A 21,983-nucleotide genomic window follows, 5' to 3' on the forward strand; every position below is an offset into this window, starting at 1 on the left:
ATATACCTTTCATATGAAAATTCTGCCACCACTTACACCCTTCAATTTCAATACAAGATTAAAAGTTGTTTCACAATAGTGCAAGGTTTTGGCACTGGCAGTCACAGTGCAGTGATAGCTTTATTATCTCCTTTTATTTTTTTACATTGGTCTTCATTCTGTATTCATTTATCTTGAAATGGTGAGCAGCCACAAATCCAGATCTCAATCTACAGTACATTGCTTCTTGGGAACATTACACCATCAGTATTGGTATGTTGTCTGGACCCTGTGCTGTTATTTGAGAATTATGGTGTTGCAGTAAATGCAATGAAAAATACATTAAAAACCCAAGGATACTGCTTTTTATAGCAATATGAAATTTACTGGAGATACAAACTGCTGATGTAGAGATAATGAGTGTCACAGGGCATTTTAAGCAGATACAAAACTTGAGTTCACTGAAATAGCAGCAGGAAATGGCTATGAAAATATGGGAGTACAGTATCCATGGTTAATTTTGTGCAGTTAGGATTTAATACTGTATCTTTATATTTGTTTACATTTCTCTCTTTTCAAGTGGTACTATGTTTTATCTATGAGTGCATAAACTTTGATAAACTTTAGCTTTCCATAGTAGATTTGTGTATATTTTATAATATAGTAGTAAATGATAAAATAGACTTAACATCTCCATAAATTTTGTGCATTTTTTACATACCTAACTTAATTTTTCAGTATTTCTAGTGTAGATGATTTGTGATTTTCTTCAAATTGTAGCAAATCTCCTAAATTTTTCCAATATGTTTATATGTTTATAAAATGCATGTATAAGCAGACCAAGGCATTTCAGATACTTGTTGTTTATGGGTTAATACTAATTTATCTAGATTGCAAAATCAAAGCAGAAATGAGAGGCTGAAAAATTTGAGAGGGCTTCAGAGGTATGAAGGATGGAATGAGAAACTCTGAGATATAGCTGATCAAATTACCAGAAAGACAGACGAGAGAGAATAGAAAAGACAAAATATTTAAAGAAAATTTTTCAGAACTGGGGAAAAATATGTGTCCACTGATTGAAGAAGCACAATGTATCTGTAATAGGATAAGTTCAAAGAATAACTGCTTTCTAACAGCCCTCTGAGTTCGGCATTGTGATGAGTTGAATTGTGTACCATAAAAACATATTGAAGGCCTACACCCCAGTTACTCAGAATGTGCTCTTGTTAGGAAATAGGGTCCTTGCAAATATAATCAGTTACAATGAGTTTATTTTGGATTAGTGTAGGGCCATCAGCTGGAACAACTCATGTTCATACCAAAGAAAAGGGGCTCTGGAGCAAAGACAGACAGGAAGAGCAACATGTGAAGACACAGACTCACAGAGGGAAGGCAGCAATATAATGACAAAAGCAGAGAATAGAGTGATGTAGCTGCAATCAAGGAACACCAAGATTGATTGAGGCAACCAGTAGTTAGGATGGCGGCCATGGCCCTACTCTACTGACCCCCTGATTTCAAACTTCTTGCTTCCAAAACTGAGAGAATGCATTTCCGGTTAAACCTCCCTGTTTGTGGTGATTTGTCATGGCAGCTCTAGGAAATGAATACAGGTATTATTAGTTCCATTTTGCAGATGAGAAAACAGATTCTCAGAGAGATTGATGACTTAGCCAATGGAGTGAGGAGCAATCTCACCTCATGGATCTATAATCTGAAAATGGAACAACAACCACGTGTGCTAGAACAGAAGTAAAAACTGGTGACCCACAGAGTCCATCATGAGCCCAGTGATATTTCTTTGGCTCTCTCAGATGTGATTTATCTTGACATTGAATTAATTATCAGAGGTAAAAAATTGTAAGATTTCAAATAAAGTGTTTGATTCCAGGCCTCTGTTGCTTGAATTTCAACATGGAAAGGGTTGCCTGGTACTGAATCCTTGATGACGCATTCATTATGCCTTCTGATTTTTCCTGCATTCACCTAACCTGATTAACTTAATGTGTGTTCTCTGCCAAGCCTATGTGGTGTTGGTATTTGTGGCCTCTGCCTGGGAGACCTGAGATTAGACTTGCAGTCTGTAAATTTTATTAAGATTATTATTAAAAATTATTATTAATCTCACCAATTTACACTGATATAATGATTTGTATGATAATTGACTTCAAGTCTCATTTCTCTATCTGTCAACTACCTGCCTTGGAGAATTGTTGGATTAAATTTAATGTCTGAAGAACAATAATACCTATTGAACAGCGCAAATGTAGTAATGTTACCTCTTATCTCAATATGATTCTTCACATATCTGTAATGCTAGAAAAATATATGTTACATATGAGAAAATTTTTCATAAGGTAAAGCAACAGCATTTTTCCACAAGGATTTCAAAACATTGAGTAAATGTATCTATTTCAAGGGAGATGGGAGGGTAAAAGGATGTAATAACTATATTGATTAAGAAAAGAAAGGAAATTTAAGGGATAAATAATGCAACATAAGTTTCATAAGCAATGTAGTATGTGATGTTTATTTTCACTATGTAACTCAGAAAAATCATTGTCATCACATGACACACCACTTCAACCCTCCTGACTTTAGTGCTGTTGTAGTGGGGACTCCACCTCATGTGGCTGTTGTCACACATCAAGCCACTGTGCTTCAGGTTCTTTCTGCTTTGAAGATCGAAGATGTTCATCAAAGGACTGAGGACTGTTTAGCTGTGCATATGTGGGTCCAGAATTGTAGGAGAGGGAGGACCTTCTCCTGGGGGCTAATTTCAACCAATGAATGGCATTAGTCCATTGATGAATGTCTCTAATTCCTCATCTTCTACATAATTGTAGACGATCCTGAAGAAAGACTGGAACCCAGTTTCTCAGAGCAGTAATGAATTCATTATTGCATTTTTTGGAATATTATCTTTCTTTCATCTCCCTTCCCCACTCCCTCACTTCTGCTTTTTGGAAATACTTTCCAAATAATACTTACAGTCAACTGGTTGACTCCTCCTATTTCATGGTCAACCAAATTGCGTCATTATCATCATCAACATCACCACTATCATTGTTGCCATCATTATCTTTATTGAGCAATTTAAGTATGAACAGAACTATAATTAGTTTTCTACATATATCATGTCATGTAGTTCTTACTATATTACAAAATTGCTAGGATTAACTCTCCTTACTCATAAAACTCTGTAGCTAAATTAATTACACATATAATCACACATCTAATATCAAGTATGGGGCAGAAGAAGCCTAGGCCTTGAAACAGCTCCTTCATCCCCATGATGTCAAAGTGAGCCCCATTCCTTGGAGTCAGACAGTCAAACTTTGTATTGCTTATAGTGAGAGCCAGGTATCTGCAGACCTTTCTGGTTTTTTTTTTATTAGATTGATCTGCAGGAGATGGAGATGAAGTGACTTTGATTACCTGAGTCTCTTTTCAATCTCCATATGCTTCACAATTTTGTTTTTTTAAAACCTCGTATAGCCGGGCGCGGTGGCTCACGCCTGTAATCCCAGCACTTTGGGAGGCCGAGGCGGGCGGATCACGAGGTCAAGAGATCGAGACCATCCTGGCTAACACGGTGAAACCCCGTCTCTACTAAAAATACAAAAAATTAGCCGGGCGTGGTGGCGGGCGCCTATAGTCCCAGCTACTCGGGAGGCTGAGGCAGGAGAATGGCATGAACCTGGGAGGAGGAGCTTGCAGTGAGCCGAGATTGCGCCACTGCACTCCAGCCTGGGTGACAAAGCGAGACTCCGTCTCAAAAAAAAAAAAAAAACAAAAAACAAAAAACAAACAAAAAAAAACCTCGTATAGCTGCCCTCTTCCCTAACCTCTATCAAAAGACACAGCTTTCCTCTCTCTCAAGAGCCCAGAGCAAGAACCAGGACATATCTGGATGATTACTCAAGAATCTTAAGGAAACTAGAATAATTCCTACTCCCTTTCTTCTTTTTCTTCTGCATCTACTCAAACATTTCTTATATTCAGGTTCAAATCAAATTTCATAAAAACTGAGAGATGTCATCTGCACCAGTAAAAATGAATATAGCAGAGGTTGTTTGCCTTCCATATTATGATTATATTTATACTATTTAAAAAATATCAACATACTTTTTTTAAGCTTTAATTATATTTTTCAAATATGCTTCACATCTAGGCTTTTCAACCAGAGTACAAATAATTATTACTCAGCTATGCTATCATGTAACTATTTTTCTTCTGTGACTATAGCTGAAATTGTAATATATCTCAAATAGATACAAGAATCAATAAATGAAAAAATGATGAATCTACATTTTGTCATGGATTGAATGAGCACTGGTATCTTTTTGAAGCCATATGAACCCTTTCTTGCTGAAAGCATCTATGATAAAGGTTACTACTGTCATCACCCCCAGTCACTTAGTGCTTTAAGTATTTGTGCATTTATGGCTGGCACTGTGGCTCCAGCCTGTAATCTCTGTGCTTTGGGAGGTGAAGGCAGTGGATCTCATGAAGCCAGTATTTAGAGATCAATCTGGGCAGCATAGTGAGACTATGTCTCTACAAGAATTAAAATGATCAGCCTAGCATGGTGGTGTGCATCTGTAGTCCTAGCTACTTGAGAGGCTGAGGCTACAGAATCTCTTGAGCCCATGCGTTCAAGACAGCAGTCAGCTATGATCACACCATGGCACTCCAGGCTGGGCAACAGAGCAAGACCCCATTAAAAACAGTGCATTTAATGAAAGCAATTGATTCTCTCTTTTTGTCCACTTCATGAACAGAGCACAGCATCTCTCCAGGTTTTTGTTTACGGTCTCAAGAATTCTTCTTGAGGACAAAGCTTGAGAGTATTTGTAGATTCTGCTGATTCAGGTGGTCCAGCTTTGATTTGTGGAAGAGCTGTGGGATATCACAAAATATAAATGATGTCTTCTGCCTCTGTGACCCAGGTTATCACCTAAGAAAGTTGAGACAGAGAGAAAGAGAGAGAGAAATCCTAGGAAAAAGACTTCTTTGCCTGTAAGGATTATAGCTGTGCTTAACTTCCAGCTTAAGGAAATGTATTGTTATTGATGAAGAAAAGGGAATTCCCTGATAAAGAAAGCAGAAATCTCCCTCCATCCCTCCACACACAAAAAATGCAATCACAGATTCTGATCATTCTGGAAAAAAAATCTTGATGATTTAGGGTTACATTTGGCCTTCCTCTATTCAGAAAAACAGTTTGATTTTTCCAGTGGTTTTACTCTATGGTACTGATTCATCCATGTGGACTTTCTACTGTGTCTGGGCAAGAGTGTACTAAATAAATACCTGTTCAGAGTGCTATCTATTTGAAATACAATGTGAGTTCCACATGCGATATTAAATTTTGTAATATCACATTCACAAAAGGTATAATTAATTTCAATAATATATTTATTATAATATGTACAAAACATTACTCTATCAACATGTGCCACTAGCCACAAGTTAAGTATTTAATAGGTACATGTGGCTACAAAACTGGATGGGACAACATTCCATTTTGGAGTGATAGTCCCCTCCTAGTCCACACCACACACAGATACATATATACAGCAAACACTTAACAGAATATTGATTTCTGTACCATCCTGGTATTTTAAAAGCAAACTTTAAGTGAATGATTAACTTTTCTAGAAGAAACGGGCTTCAGATATCTTTTAACAAATTGTGAAATCAGCTATTCAGTGAAGAAATGTTGTCTAGTGACAATAGTACTGTGTCCAAGGTCAAAGAGACAAATATTTGTACGAGATTCTGACATAAATGTGGACATCTTACCTCCAAAGTGCTGAGCAACCAACACTAAGTTTTTTACCTTGTGTTTTATAATGTGAGGAAATAATACATCTCTTTTGGATAAGTTTGTAATAGTCATTCTGATCTATCCCCTTGTGAAATATAATATTCATCTCTTTTGACTGATATTGTGCAAGAAACTGGGAGATTCTTGAGCCTTCCTTCTGGAAAAGAAAAAAGAATTCATGCATACAAATTAGAAGAAAAGTTTACTAAGATACAATAACAAGGTTTCTTTTCATGAAAAGAATGGACAGGCATAGTATTTATGCTTGGTTACAAGACCCAATCAAGACATATGAACTATGAGTAAAGTACTATTATCCTGTCTACAATTTATATTTTGTTATATTTCATGTATTTTTTCTATTTCAATCATTTGTTTCCATTCGTTTTTAATGATATTTTAGAATAAATATCTTGCTAAAGTGTATGATAAAAACCTGATCTCTGGGGATGCAACAAGTTGTAAGAGTATGTAAGGAAACCAAACCTTCTAAGCATATATTTTTTCATAGATTAAACAGTGACATATGTTCCTCCTTCTCATTTCAGAAAGTTCTGCCAATGTGAAGACATCCAGGGTCCTGATATATTCCAGGTCTGGGGGTATGTTTTCCTGTTTACATGTTTGGAGAATTTCCTAAGTTAATAGTCATCTTTTAATGACCTTTATGCATCTAGATAGATAGAGAGATAGATAGAGAGATAGAGAGATGCATCTATATATGCATCTATATATATATATATCTATATATATATAAAGTGATTTTAGGTAAAATAAAAATTAGACAAAATTTCTCTCATATCCTATAGTAAAGTTAGCAGGAAAATGGTTATTTTATTACAATATCATAAATATTATAGTACAGATTGCTGCCCAAAGAGAGTTTCTATTAGCCTGGCAGTGCAACAGAAAGAAATGTGGAAATCAGGAGTTTAGATAAACATTTCAATTTGAGTCTTATCTGTTATGTAATGAAATAGGACTCTCTCAGGAATCTCCCCTGGAATCTCTTTACATTGAGACAAAAAGAAAGGGAGTGGTATAGGGTCAGACAAACAATTGCCATGGCAGGTAGAGGTTTACATGGCTATTTCTCTGACTAAATCACAGTCTTGGAACTCTGATTTCTATACACTGCGTAATATGTGTATATTATGTGTATATCTATATATTATATTATATATAATATTTTATATATATATATGTTGGTTTGTTAAATGAAACAAACAAACAAATAGCTAGGATTCTTCTTATCCTGCACTTCAGAATCCAATGCTCTGCTGGAAAACCTCAGAATTATAACCATATCCAAAGGCCTGGCCAAGGCCTAGACCTCTTCTAATAGCCTCGTTAACCTGCTTCCTGGTCTGCTGGGCTAGTGTCCCCAAAGCGTCCTGGGATCCATCACTCTGGAGAATCCAAATGCAGATAGAGTGCAGGGAGCCACTGGACCCCTGCTGCAGGTATCTGCAGCTGCCTCCTTCCTGCCACAACCTCTGCTGATCAGAAAGGTTATTTCAGTTTGGAATTTAGTGCTCATTATATATGAGAATTGTACATGATAAATAATATATAATTATTGGTAAACTCTAGTAGTTCAGGGCTGCAGATTTCAGTGTAATTCTATGGAAAATTGTGTCTATCCCTGAAAAACATGGATCTGAGAATATTTAAACTCTAATAATACTCAAAATATAATCTTATAGTCAAAAGTTTTAAAAAGTTATAAAATTTAAACATTTTATAGGAGTTCCCCAATCATATTTTTTTAATTCACAGAAATGAGTAAACACTGAAAAATTCCAATTTGTAGCATCCTAATAATAATTAGGAAAACTATTCTTTATTGCATGCATACACTTCATCTGTTTATTCATCACATATTAATTAGGTATCTGCTATGTGCCAGGATCTCTAGTACTTACTCCTATTAATTACTGAAGAAACTAGTTACATTCTGGTGGCAGAAACTTGGTACATTTTAGCTGTTTTTACTTAAATGGAAAAGGGTTAAAAGTGGAACAGGTTTGTTCTGGAAAACAAAATGGTTAATTTCAGCTGTATTCATTTTGTGATGCCAGTGAAACACTCTAGTGGAATTGTTGAATATGCTGCTACAGCTAAATGAATCTGGAGCTCCAAGGAGAGAGTTCTGGATGAGGCCTAATATCTTGGAAGATGTTGGTATGTGATGCCTGGCATTATATTGCCTCTAGCTTTACATAGTCTTATGAAAAAGGACTGGAATTGTACCTGCTTTATATGTGGTAAGACTGATGATTAGTCAGCTACAGCGGTTAAGATACATGCAGGAAGACATATACTTTACTGAAAGAATCTAGGTTTAGATTTGAGTATCTCTTACTACAAAGCATCTACTATTAATTATTTCTATGAACAGTCTGAACCTGAGGACTCAGCCTTTTAGCCAATTGAAAACTGGATCCCACCCCACAAAAGGCAAGGTAGTCCCTTAAAGAACAATGACAGGTTTAATGAAAATGACAGATTTGTAAAGGAAGGATAGAGAGATCACAGAAGACACTGCATGGGCCTTGGAGTTGAATAGATTTTAAAAAAATGGAGATATCCATTGTAAAATACCAGTCTTACCTTTCATACTGGTGGACTTTTGGTACGTATTAAGTAGGGTCTCGATAGACTTTTGTCTAGCCACATGGTTCTTTAGCACATTGTCTAGCAAGACGAGGGCTTTGTCTTCAATTTCGGCATAATATTTTTTCTTTTCCTTTTTCTTCAATATCAGAACTTTTTTTCTTCACAAGTTATTCAAATTGTCATGAAGAATACCATGGCCCCCACACCTTCTTCTGTTCATCCTTTCTTCTGATCTGTCAGTTTTTCTACCTCAGCTAATCTAAAATACATGTCCTGAATGAGTAAAATTTAACTAGTCTCCTTACATTTTCCCGTAATAATTAACCAAATAGTTTATATTTCACTTTTTGTTTTCATTTCAATTGTTTTTTTAGATTCAGGGATACACATGCAGGTTTGTTAAAAGGGTATATTATGTGATGCTGAAGTTTGGGGTATGATTTAACGCATCACCTAGGTAGTGAGAGTAGCACCCCAGTATATAGTTTTTCAGCTCTTGCCCTCCTCCTTCACTCCTTCCTCTAGTTGCTCCCTGTGTCTATTATTTCCATCTTTATGTCCATGAGTGCCTACTATTTAGCTACCACTTATAAGTCAGATCATGTGGTACTTAGTTTCCTGTTTCTGTATTAATTTGCTTAGGGTAATGGGCTCCAGTTGCATCCATATTGCTGGAAAGTACAATATTTGAATTTATATGGCAGTGTACTATTCCATGGTAGATATGTACCAAATTTTTTTTTTATCCAATCCACTATTGATGGGCACCTGGGTTGATTCTACGATTTTGCTATGGTGGATAGTGCTGTTGACAAGCATCTGAAAGCAAGTATCTTATTGATAGTACAGTACATTTTCCTTTGGGAATTTAGCCAATAATGGGATTACTTGGTCACATGATAGTTCTGTTTTTAGTTCTTCGGTAAATCTCCAAACTGCTTTTCACAAAGATGGAGGCATCACATTCCTGGACTTCAAGCTATACAAGTCTACAGTAACCCCACAGCAAGGTAATGGTATAAAAAACAGACACATAGACCAATGGAACAGAATAGAGAACTCCAAAATAATACCACACACCTGTAACCAACTGATATTTAACAAAGTCAACAGCAACAAAAAAGAAATAATGAAAGGATTGTTTATTCAATCAATGTATTTCTTGTTTAAACTGTGCTGAGAAATCATGACGGTGTCTTCTCCTCCACATCTCCTGGTCATCCTACCTTTTGATTGGAGATCATTCGGAAGGAATCCCCTTACTCCCGGGAAAGCTTTCCTTCAACTGCCTAAGATTGCATTAACAGTTAATTTTTACTGAAGGTGACAATTTGCTTCTGCTTTTTGATATTCGCAGAGCAAAGACTGATCACAGATATAGTCTCAGGTTGTAGTAGAATATGCATGATAGTACAGAAAAGATATGCCCAGACAGTTAATAAAAGGCCAGAAATAAGGGGGACTGTAATGTGTTCAACTATGAAGATTTTTAAAAGGTCAGATATTCACTTTGATTTATAGGTTAAAGATTAGAAAAGGCTCATATTTGCAGGAGAAATGGTAGTTCTTCGAATCCTCCCTAAATCTTAACATCCCTGAGTGAATGATTTCACCCCAAACTTGTTTAATCTGCACCATGCAGGTACTTCACTGTGCACACCATGCATCCTAGAGTTTCTTCAGGGTGTCCTGCACCGTCTGCCAAGCGCTTCATTTTTGATGGCTGTCTTACCTTTGCAAGAAGTCTGTCAACTACTAAGGGTCTAGAGTTAATTCAAAATTTACTTTCTCTCTCTTAAATACCTTAACAAAGAGTAGAAATATGCAGGTTCTGTTCATGGATTTGTCAGCAGTAAACTGTGGGATTTGGGAAAAGTCTCTTATCACACTGCACTGTCACTGTCATAACTATCTGTCTTCTCCCCATCTCTCCTGCTGAGCTCTAAATTTTTTGAAGTCAGGTACCTGTGGTAATTTGTATCTGCATCCCTAAAGCAGAAACCCCAGCAAATGGTTTTTCGAATGAAAAAATGGTGCTAATACGCAGTTCAGGTCTTATGAATTAAGCCTAACATTCTAAATCCAATACTTCCTCTGGTTTCCAACCTCTGTTTCTCCACTGTGGGAAGAAACTGAGGACACATTTTTATTTTTATATCAAATTTATTAAAATATTCAAAAAAGTCTATTATTAAACAGATATAACTCCAAAAACCATTATAGAATGAAGGAACCCTTGGTTTCCTATGGGGGGGGATAAAAAAACATAAAAGAGAATTTTGCTAAAAGAAATGTAAGAAATAAAGTTATACCACCAATGAGAACACACACAATCTTAAAAGGAAAGACTGCATGCTATTTTAAAATGTTACCCTGCTGAGGTGAAGGGGAGAAATATCTAAAAGTGAGGGTTCATAGTCTTACGGCCACTTCTAGGTCCCTATCAGCTGACACTCAGAAAGGGTCTAAAAGAAAAACTTTGGAAGAAGAGCAGCGTGCTCTGCAGTGACCAGAAGAAAGGCATTACTTCAGTATTTTCTGTATATTATACTACGGATTGATTATCCCTTATCGAAAATGCATGCTACCAGAAGTATTTTGAATTTCAGATATTTTTGTATATTGGAATATCTGCATTATATTTACTGGTTTAGCATCCTTATTCCAAAATCCTAAAATTTGAAATGCTTCTATAAGCATTTCCTTTGAATATCATGTGGGTTCTCACGCAGTTTTGGATTTCAGATCATTTCAAAATTTAAATTTTTGGAATAAAAATTCTAGGCCTGTAGACCTAGAGTCCTTGACTAAAATGGACTTTCAGTACACTTTCCTTAACCTTCCCACACTCCCAACCACACACACACATACCTGCCCTCAGACATTCATACAGCTTCCTTATTTTAATGTCCTGAAAAGAGGTAGAAACGTCTTGTCAAAGTCATCCTTTCAGTGCTGGGCATCTGTGCTTTATCATCTGGCTGCTCAAATGAAAGTCGAACCCGAAAGAGAAAGGAAAGTCTGGAGACCGGTTTTTCTGAAAAGTTTGTTGACTCATGCCAAAAAGACTACAACAAATATAGCAAAATAAGTGACAAAAACAAAAAGTACTTGTGCCTGCAACAAGTATAGCCATGTGCTTATCTAAGCATTGGGGCTTTTTAAATCTGTGGTTGGATCTAATAGCCATGAGGGACACAGGCAAATTAGAGTCCACTCATTTGTCTCTGCAGGTCAAGGGGGAGGGTGAAAATAAATGATTGTTTTATTGAGGCTGTGGGTCTTAATAGATTGGATTTGGCTCCCAGGCTTGTTCACTCTCCAAAGAACTTCAAAACTCTTTTGGAAAGAAGGGATTATTGGAGGATAAACATGTCTGGATCTGCTTTCTATGCTTCCAGTTGCAATAGCCAAGCATTCAGGGAATTAGAGTGAAAATAGCATCCACTAGAGCCCTACCTTGCAGAAAATTTCCTCCACATCACAAGAACAGGCATATTCTTGCAGATGTTCAATGAGTCTCATAATAAAAACAGAGCCCTTTGTGGGAGATCTCCAAGAAACATTATCTGTTGATAAAGCACATTTCACATCTCAAGACTGGCTCTTGCCTGAAGAAAGAGAAGAAACTCTAGTATTTCTGCCCCAGCTGAGGCATGTTTTGGAATTCATCTATTTTCCATACACTTCATTGTAATTTTAGTGAATCCATTTGAAGTTCAGTGAGTGTATTTTTACTTATACTCTAACAGGTGCTGTATATGTTGCAGGCATTAAGATGACATAGTCTCTGAGTTCACACAGTCGTAAATTTAGTAGAGAGTTAGGAAAAGGCAGAATGGGTTAAAGGGAAGGAATTGGGCTTTGGAAAATAGCTATATACAGAGCTAAATAGAGAACTGTGAATGTCATGTGGAAGGCTGGGACTAAAAGATATTAAAGAACAGTTCTATCTAATGTTAAACTCTACTATATGTACTCAGACTGGAAATGTATGTTTTTGGTGTGTGTCTTTTCATTGTTGTTGATCATTGAAAAAATATAGAGTTCTACATCAGGGCATGTTCAAGACAATATAGAACCAAACTTCTTCTGAAAGAAGATATCTCATTGTACAAAATATTATAGAAAATTTAACTATTTGAGCAGGGGCTGGGCGTTTGGGCCAGAGGTGACCAAGAGAATGCAAGACCTCTCAGGAAACTGCCATACAAGGTGGATGAAAGCATTCAAGTGATCTTTATTTAAACCTTGCTAAGAAAAGTAACTGGATTAAGTTCTACGATAAAAACATTTTAAATAAAACCAGTCCTTTAACGTGTACTTCTTTCTGTGTCATGTGCAATATTTCACATATATTAATTTATTTAATCCATAGAAAAAAATGATATTTACATTCATATATTTTAGTGAGCAATTCAAGGAAAGCCCAGGGATAAAAAAGTGGAGCTAGTTTACAAAGTACTAAATGACTAGATGAGTCAATAATAGCAAGATTCTTACTGCAAAGCATACCTTTAGAATAATGCATATATATTCTGCTTTATATACTTCATGCTTCTAGGTAAAACCCACTTTAATTTAGGGGCCCAAAGTTCCTCGCTTGCTATTCTACTTTGCTGAACACTGCTTCTACTTGTCTCCTGTGAATACTTGATGTCGGGGCCTATTGGTCCAGTGAATGATCTCAACATGGAGGACCTTTCCTATGCAGAGTCAGATTCTAATGTGCTACAGCGCGGATCGTCTTCCATTTAATTCTCGTTATCTCTCACAGTTCTAAAATATTTTGCAACAGAGAGGAGTTCATTAATTACTAACTCAATGAAAAGATGTGCTTACTTGCTCTCTGTGGATAAAGAGAATTGTGTGTATGACTTGGAACAAAGCTTTCGTTTGTGTTCAAAAATCTTATCTAAAGTTCTGTACACTTATGTACCCTCTAGTGGGTGGTTGTGGGTTTTTCTATTGATAACACCCACAAAGATATTCTGTGTACAGGAAACCTGTTACCTGATGCGGAAGAGCAGAAAGCAATAAAATCCTTCTCTATGTGGGCTTTCTTAATAGCGTCATCCTGAAACTCTCCCAGAGTTGGTAAAGATATATTTTCAGAGACTCATAATGAATCTTTTACCAACACCACACCATAGTTCTCTGGAAAGACAAAATTTGGTTTGTTACTCCTACCAGTGGCTGAGAGGACAACGTTCTCCTCTTAGCCTCTGTTCAATCATATTTATCAATATATTTGCTCTATCATTAATTCACTTACACATGCACACATACATTCAAGTAACAATCTTTTCGACAATTCTTATTTCTTCTAACACTCAAACAAATTTTAAAAACAACCAAACATCAAAGTCTCAGGATTGAAAATGAAACAAATATCTACCAACCAGTCATACAATTCACAGAAGCCACATGTTGAGTGATGACACTACGTTTTCTTTGACATTAATAAACAGACATAAACTGAAAAACCCTGGATCCATACAGATGAGGACAGCATTAGAATGTCTGGTGTTCTCAAGGACATCAGCACTCACCACCACAGCAGGCCTCGAAGATGATCACCTTGGGTTTGTCCTTCAAACTTGGGCAGTTCTTGCTATTCAACATTTTAAATATTTCATTGAGTTGTAATATATCAGGGACTTGCTCAGAGTATTTCTTCCCACAAATGCCTTCCCGAACACCATGAGACAAGAACACCAGGAAGGTGCGGTCAGAGGTCTTGTGCTCTGGGCGGTGAGCAAATGCCTCCAGCTCTGTAGTCATTTCCTGAAAGAGACCATACCACTGATTTTGGACTATGTAATTAACTCTCATGGCACCTTGGAAAGCCAATAAATAAATACTTAAGGAGTTTCTTAAGGAATTCCATGACAAACAATGGAGTGCCAAAAAAACTTTAAGTCTTAATTTCGAGAAAGGTGAAGGAAGGTGTTTTAGGAAGTCATTCAGAGTTATCTTGTAGAGAGAATGTGGCATTACTGAGTTAAACAAACAAAAGAAAACAACATGAAAAACAAAAAACTAAACAACAAAAAAAAGCACTTCACAATTAAGTTAAACCAGGCTTATGCTGAATGACTCTGATGTTTTAAGGGAACTTGTAGCATCCAGCACCCTCCCATGGCAAGTTTATATTTTATATTATCAAAAGATTACATTTCTTGGTCCTACAACCAAGCTTTCTAATATTATTTAGTTATAGGAAGGGCATGACCATTCTCTCTAAGGTGTAATAGACCTTACCCAAGCAGTGAGATTTCTTTTCACATCCACCTTGTACCCCAGATTTTGCAGCAGCATCGTCATGCCTATGATGTCAACCTCAGCTCCCATTATTTTAGAAAGACTATCAAACTCTTCGTTGCAGATAATGAGAGCAAGACGTGTGCGGCTTGACTTGCCCATTATTGGATAAATCTGTAGGAAATGCAGTTTGGATGAGCAGTAATTTATTCTCTGTAATTTAATATTCCCCTGGCAAATTTATGACTGTTTACCCTTTCTTAATTCTATCAAGATACCAAATCCCATGGACTATACATTGAAAATGGCCAACGGAATTCAGTGCTACTTCGAGAGTAGGCATAGAAATTGCAAATGCCCAAATGGCAGGTGAACTACTGACTTCATTGCTCTTGATAGGTAGGATTTTGAAAAATGCACAAGCTTTGAAGCAAGAATGACTGAATTCTAAAACTGATTGCTCCAATTTCTGATTGTTTTTCTTTTCGCAAAATATTTAACAATCCCATGTCTCAGCTTCTTGATCTCTAAAATTTTTTTTAAGGTTAAAAATTATGTATTATCATAGAATGCTTAGAACACTGGCCACTGTTAGTGAATATTCAATAGCTGTCATTGTTGATGTTATTTATCCAGGAATTGGATCCAGTTTGGAACTCTTTCTATAAACCTGGGATTCTAGGATACAAGAATTTTTTTTTTTTATGTAAGGGAAGCAGAAGTACGATTCTCCATTGAGAACAGCTCTAAGAAAAAGCCACTGCATTTTAGAATCACCACAAGTATATCTTTCACCCCACTCTATCCTTATGTTCTGAGCATGGCACCTCTGTCAACTTTTCTTTCCATATCCTTTTAGCTTCGTCTAGGGAGCAAAGCTTGACGCTTCCTCCTGAGCCTGTGGATGTAGGCATAGCAGGGTTGTCCCACACTGGCACTGCCTGAGGAGTCGCAAGAGTCAAAGAATATCATGAACATTGGCATCCCTCTTTGTTCTGATTTGTGTTTCTTACAGCCTCACCTAAGGATGAAGCCACGAAAGTGGAAATGCATTCTTAGGAAGACAATCCTGATCTTTCACCGCTGAGTAATTTCACTGCTAATGGAGTACATTTCCAGCCAGAGAATTCCAGGTGTGCAATACAGGGATCTCCTTTCGTATTTCAGGATCAGTATTTTCACAAGTATTTCAGATAAAAATGTAGAAAGGAAGATTTTCAAGGCCATGCATGATAAAATGCTCAGAAAACAATCAAATGTGTAAGATCAAATAGTTAGAATATAAATTTATTTCAAAAGATTTGAACCATAGAATAAAATTTAATGGGAGGCAGTCTTAATTAAAGCTACTAAAAATTTCTGAGAGATATGCTTATGTTTTTATTTATTTACTTAATGGAAATGGTAGTAAGCACTAGGAATATTTTGTTAATGAACCCTTGTCCTGTCCTTCAGGATCTCTTCCTACTATGTACATGTATGGAAGGAGGAGATTATTAATTATATGAACTGGAATGAATATAAAATGGTATGATAAATGCTAACATCAAAGAGCACACTAGATGGATTTATAGCACTTAACATTGACTGCACAGACCTATGAGGAAATGTTTTCACAGAGTTTATATGAGAAAATCCTTGAGACTTTTACTTCATCACAGGTTCAACACCATCTGACAATGTGATCACTTGTTAGAGAAGTTAATGTAATCTTTGTTTCAAGATAGAAATGAGTTTTCTAGATTTGTGGAGTATGTTTCAGAAACTATGAAGTCAAGAAAATAATATTTAATTTTGAAAACAAGGTTGAGAAACTGTTATACAATCAGTTAGACAAATAAAGGCAGCATGAAGTGTGGTGACATGGGGAAGAAATAATTAGAATGGATATATTGGAGTAAACTATAAAATAATAATTTGATAGACTAAATGTTTGGTTTCTTGAGAAAGAAGAATGAAAACAATATAAAAAAACAAAATAGAAATATACGGGTTATTTTTGAGGTAATTTTTCTTAGTGAAAATACAGTATTTCATTATATAGTGAATATCCCATGCTCTAAAACATTTAAGGATACATTCATGAATTAATCAACCTTAATAAATTCAAGAGAGTAATGCCTGACCTTGATAAAAAAATGTGCATTTCTAGCCTCTAAATTGTTTCTAAATAGAAGAGGGCCCTCGATGAATAGGGGTTTTTTAATGAAATAGAAGTAGAAATGCAGACACAGTTCCAAATTTGGGAGAAGAATCTACAAAACTTGGCCATGGCTTGAATATTGGAGATGCGTGAAAGGAAAGGGGCCAAGATGAGTTTCAGGTGCCTGGTTTGAACAACTAGTGATGGTGACACCAACAACCGAGTTACACAAAACTGGAAGAGAAGCAAGGTGTGGAAGAATGGCATGTTCAGCTCTGATATTGTTTAGATAAAGATGTCTCTGGAAGATGTGAGGGAATATTTCAGTAGGCTTAAATGATGAAGTTTGGTACTTATTTGGGTGATCAGGATTTGAGACACAGATTCTGAATTTTTAATATAAACATAGATAGTGAAGCTGTGGGGACAGTTGCTACAAAAGCAGAATAGATTACAAAAAGAAAATTATATGATCACTCTGTGGGAATTCTTCATAGCCCCTTTAACTGTGGTTCATTCTACAACATTAATGTCAAAGAAGACAGGGTTCAAAGAATGCTCTTCCTTTAAAAACAGCATTACCTAGGAGGAAGTACTACTTGAGAGTCTTGTGTAGTAAGGTGACTTCCAGATGTTGGACCAGAAAAAGAAGAAGGACATGGAAATAGTCACTTATCGTCTCTGGAAAACTTTACCCTAATGCTTACAACACTCCCCACTAAAGATTCCTCCCACAACCCTAATTGAATGACATTAAATAACGCTCAAGATGGTCTTTAATTTAGAGAGTGGTGGGGGGTATAAAATGACAGAGACGTTTTCAGAAAAATATGATATTTATTACACATAGATGAAAACATAAACTTCTCCCATGTCTGCTTAGACAGGCATAAGCTTCCTCTAACCCTTAGAAAAATAAAAAATTTTTTCAAAAAAAAAGGCTTTTAGTTTGAAAGAACATCTGCCTCTGAAGTGGCATTGGAAAGTACCACAGAGACCAGTAACTAGGAGTCCGCCAGAACTCTCATCCTCACCATGTGGTAGGTCCAAGGGATCACAGGAATGGGCCAGCTCATTTCCTATGCACTGTATCAGGTCATAAGGTGGCCACAAATGGAGGCAGTCCAGGGCTCACAACGTGATCCACAGCCTGATAACAGGCAAGTGGGTGATCTTACTCAAAAGAAAATGCAAGGAGGCAACGGGAGGAAAAAGCCAACTTGAAATCCTTACTTTTCTATAATCATTCAATGTATTCTCTGAGTATATCGTCATTTCTGAAATATAATTTATGCTACTTGGAGGGCAAAATTTTGGAGAGAAGTACAAAATGTAGTTAATTACAGACTTAAAGCTTCGTGTCAGACAACTACATAAGTGCCTGGGTACAGCCTGGACTCAAAAAATACTAAATCAATCAATAAATATTGTGCCTCACCAGGAACAGTGGAACATATAGTGTGAAGCTTTTTAGGTAGTTCTCATGACCTTCAGGAAATTAGCTACCACGTACTCAGAACAGGAAATGAGCTTTAATCAGAAGAGGGCCACTGAGGATGAAGGAACAGAAACGAAGGATAGTCAAGGGATATGCAATAGAGCCCCTGCTACAGAAATATTGCCCGAAGCCAGAGATAAGAAAGTTTTCTGCAACTTAACATGGCTAGTAAAGACATCACATGGTAGTCACAATGACAGGCCCTAGGTGAACTTGAGTGTGAGTCACTGACCCTTACCTGCTGAGAGTCCCAGCGTCCCTGCCAGGTACCTGTCTTCTTCACAAATGTATGTGATGCAAATTTCACATGCCTGTGGCTCTTTCCGAATAACAGAGTCAAGCAAAGCTCAGGCCTTATCCATAACTGTAACATTTTCACATTTTACTATCTCTGTGTCTTCCTGGCTCAGCACATTTGTCTCCAATAATTCATCCGGTAAGCCATTTATTGTACCTTCACCCAATGAATTGATAAGCAGCCATCTCTTCTTCAGGAGGATCATGTCTGTTTGGAGGACAAGGATTTCTCACATCATGAAAACAGCCTCATATTCTTCTCATGTCATCAACAGAAAGTGACCTCATTTAGATTTCATCAGTGAAATGTCCCCCTCCTCACAGTTGGGTTATCCCTCCTCTTTCTTTATCGCCGTCCTACTTGTTTCCCTCAGTAGTCTCCATACATGTGCATGGAGTGGCCTGAAGACTGAGTTTACCATTTCCACATCAGTCCCTGGAAAGCAGAGATCATCCTCTTGTGTCCCATGTTTATTTAACTCAGAATAATAAAGTAATGAAGCAGAAATAGCCTATTTCATTTAGGAACCACTGCTGCTACTACTCCTCCTGTGCCAATTCTGTAGCCTCTGCCACACTTACAACATGTAAGAGTTTAAATAAGATTGCAAAATGATAGCAGGCTGCTCCTAAAGCCTCAGTTCCTTTCTGGGCTTGCCTTTCCTTTCTAAAGGCTGAAAGAGTCAACTAGTTTCTTCTCTCCTCCCTCTCCTCCCTCTCCCTCACTTCTGCTCACGTAAACTTCCACAGATACTAATTATAGCTTCCAAAAGAGCCAGCGCCTTCCACAACTCTTTCCTCCCAGGGACCTGTTTTTGGGACAGTAAAAGACTCACCGGCCATGCTTTTCTCTCCTCCCTTCTTGTGTGAGCTGAAACTGAAAGCATGCGTCACCTTTCTTTTCACCTTCCTTTTATACCTTTTTGGCAGGGCGTGTGCACGTATTGGGAAACAACCACTGCACATGCATACACATGTCTTTTTTTTATTTTTTCATATTTTTAATAGAGTGAGAATCACATTCCTGAACTCTAGACTGCAACAGAGAGTGTATCTTTGGGATATTTTCTTCACCAGCTTTTGGAACAGGTCAGGGTAAGAGGGGAATGCGGCTTGGAGAATAAGACAAGAATGACAAAGTATGTGTACAATTAAACTCACACAGTGAAGAGTTTCTCATTCATTAGAAAACTTGATGGAGAAAAGTAACACAACTTTTAGAGAATTTGAACCCCTACTCTCCTGGGCCCATTTCACAGTCTAGGGAAAGTCATGGGAAATGTATGTCCCTGTGAAGCAATTTTACTTCAAGAAATGAACACATTTTTCACAAAAATTAAAGCTTTTCCTATTTAATGTCCTTCCTTTTCAGATTTTTTTTTCTGATACAGAATTTTATCTGTCACACAGGCTGGAGTGCAGTGGCACTAACATGGCTCACAGCAGCCTCCACCTCCCTAGGCTCAGATGATCCTCTCAGCTCTGCCTCCCAAGTAGCTGGGAACACAAGCACATGCTACCATGGCTGGATAATATTTTTATGTTTGTAAAGACAAGGTCTCCCTATGTTTCCTAGGCTGTTTTTGATATTCTGCACTCAAGCAATTCACCCACCTTGGCCTCCCAAACTGCTGGGATTACAGCTGTGAGCCACCCACCCATCCTGGATGGCTTTCTTTTGAGGAACATTGCCTCATAGAGGCCAGGAGCACAGGCTCTGGACTCAGAATGTTGAACTTAGCATCTTAAACTTCATTTCTTGGGCAGGAAATTGAACTTCCCTATGCATTGGTTCCTCTGCCTGTGAAATAATTTTAATAATAGCACATACCTACACATTGAGCATTAAGTGAGAGAAAATGTACAAAATGCATGGAACATTGCCTGGCAAATGGTAGGCAGATAATGAGTGATATTACTATAATTAATACAAATATTTTACATTAGAAAAATCAAGGATAATTATTTGCAGATTACCCAGCTAAGTTTATCTTTTGTTAGACTCTTCAAGCAGTGCATCTAGTCATTCACTCAACAAATATATATGGACGATATGGTTCTAGGAGCCAGGGGTTCAGCCAAAACATATCATGGTCATTTCCCCCTTGCTCTCACATACAAGAGGGGAAGACAAACATGAAGCCTGGTATGTAGTATGTAATTGGAATATTCAGAATGTGCAAATATGGCAAGTGATGAGAAGAATAAGAAATTAATTGGAGAAATGGGAGACAAAATATTTTAGGACTCATGAAAACTGTAGAATGAGAAGCCAGAGAAGGCCAGAAGAGGTCTATCTTTGCAAGCACATGTTCAATTGATAATTCCAGAAATAAACTCAATGCGGCCAATTTATTTTGTGAACCTCTTTGATGCAAGTTGGACTAATAAAAAAATGCAGACAGTACTTTACATTTATCAATTTCTTTAACAAAAACTTTCTTGTGTTATTACCTTGTTATCTTTGGAGAATAAGGACCAGGAGTCACAAAAACATCCACCTTTTGACATGTGGGCCACCAATGTTACTTCCTGTGCTCTAAGCGATGAGTTAAACATGTTTAGGTTAGACTAGAATGCACTGTGTAGAAGGAAAATAATGTGGCTTTTAACCTAAGGGCTTTCTCGTGATTTTTTTTTTATCTTTACTTTGTCAATGACCTAGTCAGATTGCAGCAAAATCTTGAGCTCCTTGACAGTGGGAGGATTTGGAGCATGGAAGAAAGCAGAAATTACCTGTGCATCACTTCTCTTCCATTCATTTACTTTTACATTTATGTACTGATTCTTTTATTTTCTCTATTAACTTAAGGATTTCACACATAGTTTTCGCCCCCAGGCAGAGCCATGAATCAGTGAGTTAAAGTATGACAAAATGGCATCCAGGACACAGAAGCCATGACTAGACCATGTATCTGGGGATGTAGAACCATGAGCCATGAGTCTTTTGTCCTGGGAAGCTAAACATTGAGCCACTAGATTGCAAGGTCTCACTGTTTCCTCAAAAATGAAGATGTCATTAACTGGCAACAACTCAATATCCAATTCAGGAGCATAAGTAAACAATTTGTGCTATACACATACGCTGAAATACTATTCAGTCACAAAAGAAAAAAATACTAATTTATGCAGTAACATGGATGACAACATTCTGATTTCATGATGAGCGAAAGAAGCCATATACAAAGGAACACATATCCTGTGATTCCAATTAAATAATGTTTATATTAGAAATAACTAATGTATAGTGGTAAAAATTTAATCACTACTTATCTTAGGAGAAAGTGGCAGGAAATTGAGGACAATGGGCATGAAAAACTTTCTGGTGTGAGAAAATCAGGCAAAGTTTT

At 37.0% G+C, this 21,983-nt stretch overlaps 1 protein-coding gene and 1 long non-coding RNA gene across 3 annotated transcripts; both read right to left on the bottom strand.

The window, feature by feature from the left end:
- Positions 1–4,744: 4,744 nt before the first annotated feature.
- On the bottom strand, positions 4,745–8,708 carry LOC134756413 (uncharacterized). The gene is made up of 3 exons (XR_010129191.1): positions 8,426–8,708; positions 5,825–5,969; positions 4,745–4,881 (listed from the first exon to the last, which is right to left on the bottom strand). It is a non-coding gene; the product is annotated as an uncharacterized lncRNA (long non-coding RNA).
- A 3,979-nt stretch (positions 8,709–12,687) lies between these two features.
- On the bottom strand, positions 12,688–19,514 carry LOC101140215 (caspase-1-like). 2 transcript variants are annotated; one of them, XM_063693494.1, is made up of 4 exons: positions 19,470–19,514; positions 18,575–18,841; positions 13,984–14,218; positions 12,688–13,588 (listed from the first exon to the last, which is right to left on the bottom strand). In XM_063693494.1, exons 2-4 carry the CDS (start codon positions 18,707–18,709, stop codon positions 13,551–13,553), a joined length of 408 nt encoding a protein of 135 aa, XP_063549564.1. In that variant the 5' UTR covers positions 18,710–18,841; positions 19,470–19,514; the 3' UTR covers positions 12,688–13,550. The 2 variants fall into 2 exon arrangements, with proteins under 2 accessions (XP_063549564.1, XP_063549563.1); XM_063693493.1 differs by lacking the exons at positions 18,575–18,841; positions 19,470–19,514 and adding exons at positions 14,696–14,869; positions 15,717–16,458.
- Between the last annotated feature and the right edge of the window lie 2,469 nt (positions 19,515–21,983).

This window comes from Gorilla gorilla, chromosome 9 (genome assembly GCF_029281585.2).
Source record: "Gorilla gorilla gorilla isolate KB3781 chromosome 9, NHGRI_mGorGor1-v2.1_pri, whole genome shotgun sequence".
NCBI lineage: Eukaryota > Metazoa > Chordata > Mammalia > Primates > Hominidae > Gorilla > Gorilla gorilla.

What these genes read in the sequence shown, in the direction of transcription:
- LOC101140215 (XM_063693493.1), bottom strand. Translation starts at nt 14,857, where the DNA reads ATGGGCAAGTCAAGCCGCACACGTCTTGCTCTCATTATCTGCAACGAA. An exon ending in AAAGAAATCTCACTGCTTGG is followed by an intron (nt 14,219 to 14,695) that starts GTAAGGTCTATT and finishes GGTCTCTTTCAG; the next exon opens with GAAATGACTACAGAGCTGGA. An exon ending in CTTCGAGGCCTGCTGTGGTG is followed by an intron (nt 13,589 to 13,983) that starts GTGAGTGCTGAT and finishes TTGTCTTTCCAG; the next exon opens with AGAACTATGGTGTGGTGTTG.